This window comes from Tupaia chinensis, unplaced genomic scaffold (assembly GCF_000334495.1).
Source record: "Tupaia chinensis unplaced genomic scaffold, TupChi_1.0 Scaffold000226_1, whole genome shotgun sequence".
Taxonomy (NCBI): domain Eukaryota; kingdom Metazoa; phylum Chordata; class Mammalia; order Scandentia; family Tupaiidae; genus Tupaia; species Tupaia belangeri.
Window position 1 is genome coordinate 897,595 of NW_006159701.1, and position 8,528 is coordinate 906,122.

At 45.6% G+C, this 8,528-nt stretch overlaps 1 protein-coding gene across 1 annotated transcript in view; it reads left to right on the forward strand.

The window, feature by feature from the left end:
* Window positions 1-8,528, forward strand: part of GRK3 (G protein-coupled receptor kinase 3) — a 172,234-nt gene that overhangs the window by 124,355 nt on the left and 39,351 nt on the right. Inside the window, exons 14-15 of the mRNA XM_027771575.1 lie at window positions 3,959-4,025; window positions 5,197-5,297. Of these exons, the coding sequence (XP_027627376.1) occupies window positions 3,959-4,025; window positions 5,197-5,297 (168 nt within the window). The remainder of the gene's footprint in view (window positions 1-3,958; window positions 4,026-5,196; window positions 5,298-8,528) is intronic.

Here is an 8,528-nt window from a genome sequence, read left to right on the forward strand (position 1 = left end):
AGAGGTTAGGGATGCTGCTGGGTGTCCTATAGTGCACAGGACTGTCTTGTGTCCCCACTGCCCCAGCAGAGAGTTATCTAGCCCCAAATGTCAGCTGTGCCAAGGCTGAGGAGCGCTGCTCTAGGTAAGTCCCCTCTCCCCATGCCCCACCTCTGTGTAGTGAAGTCAGACCAGCGATCACCAAGGGTCCTCTTCATGTTTATTTTCTGCCATTTCATACTCTTTTCACTGACCAATGTGTCTCACTGCTTCTGCTGCGACACTTTTCTGCACCCCTTTTAGTCCTGACGCCCTAGAAGGATACCCCTAGGTATGTGGAGAAGAGATCAGGGTGGGAGGAAGTTGTCAAGGCTCAAGAAGGCATTTCGCATCCTGAGTCACAAGGATGTACCCCGATCACTCTTAAGTCATGGGGTTTTTGTTTGTTTGTTTTTTGCTATATATAGGATGTGTGTGCTTGCTGGAGAGACAGAGATACAGAAAGTGAAGATAACTCTTTTCACCTTGCTTCTTTTTTCTCTTTGCTTCCAAAGAGAAAAACATGTCATTACTGCATTTAATGCATCCCCAGGGGGGGATGGCCATGCTGCAATCCCTTCTCCTCTCAGGATTTTGGGTCCGTGCACACATGCACCTGGTGTGAGTTCTGAGTCCTCGTTCTGGGACTCGAACCGCAATTGACTATGTGGGAGTCCAGTCATGGAACGATTATGCCATTTGCTGGTCCCATATGCCATGTTTTGATGGGGCTTGCCACACTACTTCTGTTTCAAATGACTTTGCTGGATGCTTAAAAACACCTGCATGTGAAGATGGGTCCATGTTGCCAATGTGTGGAACTGTTGTCACAGCCCTCAGTCTGCCTTTTAGATGTCGATTAAGAAAAAGAATTGATGTGACAATGGCCTCGATTCTCGCTTGTCACCATTGATTGTCTTTTGCCGAAGGTGTCAGACCAGGGAGAGAGCCCGAGTGAGCCGTGACAGCCTGGGAAGAGTTGAGCACTGCCCCGGATTATTGCCTTTGATCCATGTAGTGGGAAAAAAAAAAAAAAAGGAATGTTTATAAATATGAAAGCAGCTCTGGGCTTAGGTTCCAGATGCATATTTGAGGTAACATGCAGTCCTTTCGGCATTCTCAAATTAACTGTGGGCGTGAAAGTTTTTATTCCCCTCTAATTGCAACACGTTGTTTTGAACTCATTGCTTCCCTATGACAATGACACACTCAGTGTGGGGTGTGCACGTGGGCTTCTTCATCTTTGGTATGTCTGGATCGATTCCCCAGCTTGTTGCAGGGGGGCTGTATATCTCTCTCACTGCATCCGCAGGTCAGAAGGTGAGGCTTGACCACCGCACGTGTGCGTTCTGTTCCCACGGCACCCCCACCCCCATGCACCGGAATGTCGCACGTGCTGTCAGGGGAACTTGGCCTCACGTCGCACGCTGCTGACAGGCCCTTTGCTGTCTCCTTCCTATTTAAAGCGGGCTGAATCAGGGAGCAGCTGCGATCACACAGGATCTGCGAGCACCACGTGCCTCCCGCAGAATGGAGATTATTACTATCGTAGGTTTTCTTTAACATTTTCCAAAATAGAAACCAAATCTCTGGCTTTGTTCACAAAGAATAATCAAGAATACATTGGAAACAGATGTGCATCGAGATGTCTAACTCGAAAGCCCAAACTTTCTCAACACCACAGCACAGAACTGAATAGCCGAAAAGCGCTTCCCGACAATTTCTCGCTGAGTTGGACGCGGCGTCGCTATATTTATAAACGGGATTGGTAGCGATAGGGGCCATGTGCTGGAAACGTTCTTGGCACCACTCACTTTAACTCAGTCCCCTTACGAGCCTCCCTGTGGTCTCATGAAAGACTTAAATTTAGCACAGAGCGTTTGTGTCAGAACACAGCAGGCCTTCTCTACAAGGTCAGAGCACGGCCCTTTCCTTCTTGGAGTCAGATGCAGGCAAGGACGAGAAGGTCAAGTTCAGGAGGGGGCCCCCTGGCTTTGCACACAGGGGCCAAGTTGGAGGGTTTACCAACACCCAAGGGGCTCTTAATCCCGTCTTATACCGTGTGGAACACTGTCTCGGGTACCCAAAGGGATTCCTTCTCCGTTGGATAGAAACAACTGAGTGTCCAGCAGGAGAGACTAAGATTTTAATGACTTAATACACTTTGATTCCTCTTCCCTGGAACTGTAAACATGGTTATTATTTCTGTGGATTCTGTATACGAGATTTTTTTTTAAAAGTTATCATCTCTTATAAATAACAGCTATTGTTTGTTTTTGTATTCAGTTTCCCTCTTAAATGCAGTAATGACATGTTTTTCTGTTTGGAAGCAAAGAGAAAAAAGAAGCAAGGTGAAAAGAGTTATCTGCAATCAAAATCTATTTTTAAGATTAGTGCATGATTGCTTGGTGCTAACGCACCTTGTTTTGATTGTTTTTCCTCCCAAATTAACGCTTTTTAAGAGACGGAAATTACTTTGTATTTTATTGCATAGTAAGGGAGAAAATGAAGCATCAGAGTGCCCTCTCTTGTGCACAATGAAAATTGGAAGTATTTAAGGCAATAAGCAGTATGAAATGTAGTAATCTCTTCAAGAGACGGTTCAAGGCATAACTTAACTCATTCAGTAGGATGGCCCGCCCAGTTGCAGTAAGAAGCAGTGAAGGATAAGCAGAATTTTAATCCTGTTTTACAATTCCATTGACTTATGTGTTTGACGTTTGAATCCATCTTATGAACTTAACATTCAATTGTTCTACATAATATCTTGCCTCAGATTATGTCCTATATTCCTTATCAATAAATTTATAGTATTCATCGCTTTACAGGCATGTCTTACTGTAAGAAAACTCAACCAAATGTATCCCACCCTTAATTTTCTGTTTTGGAGAAAGATTTCTGCCATAGGGTTCGTGTGCTCACCAGAGACACAGAGACAGATGGAGAAAGAGAAAGTGAGAAACCATCCCCCAGGGGGGAAGACCACACTGTAATCTCTTCTCCTCGATTCTCCTTTCGGGATTTTGGACACTCATGCACATGCTCCCAGCATGAGTTTCAAGCCACTGGGTCCAGGGCTCAAACCGTGGTCAGCCATGTGCGAGTCCAGCGCCTTAACCACTGTGCCACCTGCTGGTCCCTCACCCTTCACTTCCGCTCTGTGTTTCCCAAGTAGGCATTCATTTTACAAGGTGAGAGTCATCTTTAGGCAATTTCACAAATAAACACTGTACGCGGTACCTACTGTATACTGCAGTTGCCTTGACTACCCAGATAGTTTAGTTTCGCCCTGTCCCCATTCTGTGGAGTACGCGCAATGAAGTTTATAGCTGGTTCACAGCCAGTAAAGAGCCAAGTCAAACTGAAACCCAGGATTTCTGACTCAGAATTTGGGGGCTCTGTGTAGGGCAGGCATGAGTAAACGATCAGAACTCTGGAAGATCTGATATGCACGATCATTTTATCTTTGTTACCATCAAAGGGATGTATAACTTAAAATGACTGGTTTCTAGCAGCGAATCATGTTATTCTTGATTGTGTTTTGGTTTGACTGCAATTCCTTGGATTGCTTTAGGAACTGAAATCCATTTTGCTGGAAAAAAAAAATGCACAACGTTACTGTTAACTCCAGCTCTCTACCTATTGGCTAATTGTTTATTTCATTCTAATGATATGTTTTAATTGGAAAAGCAGATTTTAGTGCCACAGTTTTGCTGAAGCAAGGCTGAGGTGGTCCAAATAAGATGTATGGCATGCTCTTTCAGGACCCACCGTGTTTGGTCAACAGTTTTTCTCTGGGAATGATAAATGTTCACGGTTTTTATATTTTTAAAGCTTTGAATGAGCAGTGACAGGACATAATACTTTACCCAGATATTAGTCTATGACATGTGCTGTCACCCAATGCCATATTTTAATAGGATGTTCTTTATTTCTGCAGTCACAGCCCTTTCAGACAACATAAAACCAAAGATAAGCATGAGATAGACCGGATGACACTTACCGTGGTAAGTGGGTTAAAAAACTAACTTGTTTAATTGGAAAAAAAGAGATTTATTTGTTATTATTATTTTTTAATTTGACTGGGGCAGGGGGTGAGAAAGCAAGCTGCGAGACCCAGGACTTGACTGTGGTTGGCCATGTGGGAGTCCAGTACCTTCATCACCCCACCACTCACTGGCCTCTCTTATTTGCCTCTTAATTTTCAGGGTTTTACTCCTTTAAAAATAAAATCATTATATTGAATGTTAGATAAAATAATATAAAAATAATAAAGATTGCTTTCTTGAAATAAATACATGAAAATACAATTCCTAGAATTTCTAAACGAAAAATGAATGAAAGTAGATACCAAGGCAAAAAATCAAGATTTGGTAACAAGCAGAAAAAGATACAGAACACTGAGAATGAATTTCTTAGTTGCGGATGAGTCTAAAGGGACCTTTTATTTACTTATTTTTTTTTGGAGAGGTTTTTTACTATAGGGCGCGTGCGCTTACCAGACAGACAGACAGACAGACAGAGATAGAGAGACAGAAAGCGAGAAATCACCCCCAGAGGGGATGGCCACGCTGCAATCCCTTCTCCTCCATTCTCCTCTCGGGATCTTGGGCACACACACACGTGCACCTAGCGTGAGTTTTAAGCCACCGGGTCTGGGACGCGAACAGTGGTCGACTACGTTGGAGTCCAGCGACATAGCCATTATGCTAACTGCTGGTCCCTGAAGGGACCTTTGGGTCCTGACCTGGCCCCAGCCTGTTGACTGATTTTAAAATTAATTAGTAACCTTTTTATGTCTCTTTAGAATAAATATTAAAATGAGCCTGCACTTTCTTTTTTTTAAATTGCTAGATGTCATATGCACTCATCAAGGAGAAATAGGGAGAGGGAGAAAGCCCCCCACAGTGGGGTGTAGACAGGCTGTGAGCCCTTTTCTTCTCTTCCACTTCTCCATCCCTTCAGGATTTGGGGCATGCACACACATGCATCTGGTGTGGCGTTCAAGCCTCTAGGGCTGGAACTCAAACCGTGATCGGCCATGTGGGCTCCAGCTCCCTTAAACATGAGGCCATCGGGCCAACTGAGTCTGCTATTTTTTAGCTTTTAAGTCTGATCTGCTGTGAGAGCACTGTTTTCAGGAATGTATTTTTAAAATATTCCTCTTCTTTTCCCCAGAATGTGGAACTTCCAGATACCTTCTCCCCTGAACTGAAGTCCCTTTTGGAAGGCTTGCTCCAGCGAGAAGTTAGTAAGCGGCTTGGCTGTCACGGAGGCGGGTAGGCCACTGTTTCTGTTTCAGTGTCTTTACCCCAAAAATGAAACAGTCTTTTGAAAATATGTCAAAAATTATTCTAGTCCCTCAAAATATTCCATTTTGATTTAAAGGGGGAACATATCATGAGAAATATTCCATATGTATTTATGTGTTTTATAGTTAAGAAGTTGAAGAAGGTGCTAATTTTTTAACTTTAAAAACACCCTTTGCTAGTGATGGAAACTAATTCTGATATTATTTTATTTTATTTTATTTTATTTTACTTTATTTTATTTTATTTTTCTTTATTTTATTTTATTTTTTGGAGAGGTTTTTGCTATAGACACATGTGCTTGCCAGAAAGAGAGAGTCAGAGAGACAGAACATGAGAAATTGCCCTGGCCCCCCCTCCCAAGGGGGATGGCCATGCTGCAGTCCCTTCTCCTCCATCCTCCTCTCAGGATCTTGGGCATGCACGCACATGCACCTGGTGTGTTTAAGCCACTGGGTCTGGCACTCAAACTGTGGTCAACTACATGGGAGTCCAGTGACATAGCCATTACGCCAACTGCTGGTCCCAATTCTGACATTGTTGACAGTTTATTTGGTTCCGTTTTAGTAATGATTATAATTATGGCAGTTAAATATTCTGGTTGGATTTTTTTATTTTTTCTTATGCATAATGGATTTCTCGCTTTCTGTCTCTCTGGCATGTGCACAGGCTCTGTAGGAATAAATCTGTCTAAAAATAAAACAAAATAAAACAAAACACCAAACAAACCACCAAACAAACCTGTAGCAGTTATAATTTCTTGAAACTATAACATTTCAGGGGTTTTCCCTGCTGAGAATAAACACCTAGCTGCAGGCTGTTTGGGAGTTGTGTGTGGGGAGGGGCTGGGTGTGTGCATGTGTACCATGTGCTTGTGTGTGTGTAGGTCCAGGTCTAGGGCTCCACAGAAGAGTTCCAGTCTTACCCCCCCAACACACACACACCCACTATGATGAGGCCTGGGTGGTGGCTCTTTGCCACCAGCCATGCCCCTCCGTTCACTTTCCATATTGTCTGAAGATGGCCCTCCCGAGTCCCCTCCCCTTCGATCATCTCAGAGATCGTTGGGAAGGGGTGAAGTTGAAGGCTGTGCCCAAGTGCTGGCTTAAACCAGAAGTCTGCTTTCTGGGATCTTTTTAAATTTTTTTTCTTTTAAGCATTTTTTTGCCGGACATGAACCGCGGTCGACTACGTGGGAGTCCAGCGACATAGCCATTACGCTAGCTGCTGGTTCCCTGCTTTCTGGGATCTTTTTAAAGTTTTTTTCTTTTAAGCATTTTTTTTGCCTTAGGATGCATGTACTTGCCAGAGAAAGAGAGACAGACAGACAGACGGTGAGAAGGAAAGTGAGAAATGACCCCCATGGGAATGGCCATGCCACAATGCCTTCTCCTCCATTCTCCTCCTAGAGAGTGTGATTTTCAAGCCACTGGGTCCAAAACCCAAACCCTGGTGGGAGTCCAGCGATGTAACTGCTACGCCCTCTGGGAGCCTCTCTGGGTTCTTAGCTGGGTGCATTTCCTGTGCAGACAGTGATGGCCATACATGGTGCAGAGAGAGAAGGTTGCCCACGTGTTTCTGGTGAATGGCGTGGCGGGCCTCCTTTGGTTGTCACACCTCCTATTCACTCAAGGATTCTCTGCACACACCCAGAGTGCCACACACTATCCCTAGGGTTAGGGCTGAGGCAGCACACTAGGTGATCACAGCCCTGCCATGTAGGAGCCTACATCATGGTGGGAGGATGGCAGCAGCGCAGAAATGCTGGGGGGAGGGGGGTACAAACCAGGCCGTGGCTGTGAGGAGGGTTGGGAGGAAACTTCCAGGCCCAGAGTTCAGCCGGCTAGGGCTCTGAGACGGAATCAAGCTTGCCATGTCCTAGTCCATTCTGCTGTGATAACAGAAAGTACTCCTCTGGGTACTTTATAAACTAGGGGTTTATTCAGCTCACAGTTTGGCCCTCCATGGTGCAGGGGCTACATCTGCTAGAGATCTTCTGGCTGGGTGACAGCCCAGCGAGGGAGGGAGTGCATGCACCTGTGCTGCGGGTCTGGCAGCCTTCCCTCTCCTTACAAACCCAGTAGGGGGAGTGGCAGGCAGTGTGGTGGTTAAGGTGCTGAACTCCTACATGGCCGACAGCAGTTCAAGTCCTGGACCTGGTGGCTTACTTTCTCACTTTCCTCTTCTCTCCCTCTTTCTCTCTCTGTTGAGTACACATGTCCTATAGCAAATTTTAAAATGACAGTAATAATAATAATAAAGAAAATTAAAGTAATTATTTAAAAAAAATACACAAATCCACTAGGAGTCGATTGTGGGTGCTCTGCCTGATGACCTTAATCCTAATCTCCTAAAGGTCCCACTTTTCTTCTTCCTTTTTGTAATTTGCTAGATGGCATGTGCAGTCCACCAGAAAGGAATGAGGTTGGGAGACTGAGAAAGCAACCCCACGGGGGATGGTCACACTGCAGTCTTCCATATCCCCTTTCAGGATTGTTGGGCACACAAGCATACACGTCCTAGGTGGTGGGAACTGCACGGTTGGTCAGGTGGAATCTAGCTCCTTAACCACCACGTGACTGGATGGCTCAAGGGTCCCACTTCTCAACACTATAGATTTAAGTTTTCACCCTCTTACTTCCATCACAACCAACTTCTCACACATGCATTTGGGAAGGCTATCCGAGCTGAAGCCTCGTGATTCAGACAGAGAGAAGGCAAGGATAGGGGAAGCTAAGGGGACTCGGTCCCCGGACCTGTTACTGGCCGGTGACAGGGTGGATTGTGCTGTAAGTGGCCTGTAAGTGGGTTGGACAGTTTTGAACAGGGGAGTGGTGAGATCATTGAGAAAAATGCTCTGGGCTCTGCACGTAGTGGGATGGCCTGCAGTGAAGAGGCAGTTAAGGCAGCTCAGATAAGAGAACCGGGCCTGGACTGTGGCCCGGGGACCTTCGGAGCTTCTCCCAAGGGGCTGCAGCAGCGGCCCTTCCCTGCCCACATGGTCAGGAGCATTGTGATCACTGCGCCAGCCCTGACTGCTGGAGGAGGAGCACGCGGTCAGCCTGGACAGGCCGAGGGGTTGGCTGTGGGATGCAAGAGAGGGGAAGAACCAACGATGGCCCTAGCTTGACTGAGTCTGTGTGTACGCATGCATCTGTGACTGCGTCAGCGTCAGCGTCTGCGCGTGCGCGTCCACCTGCG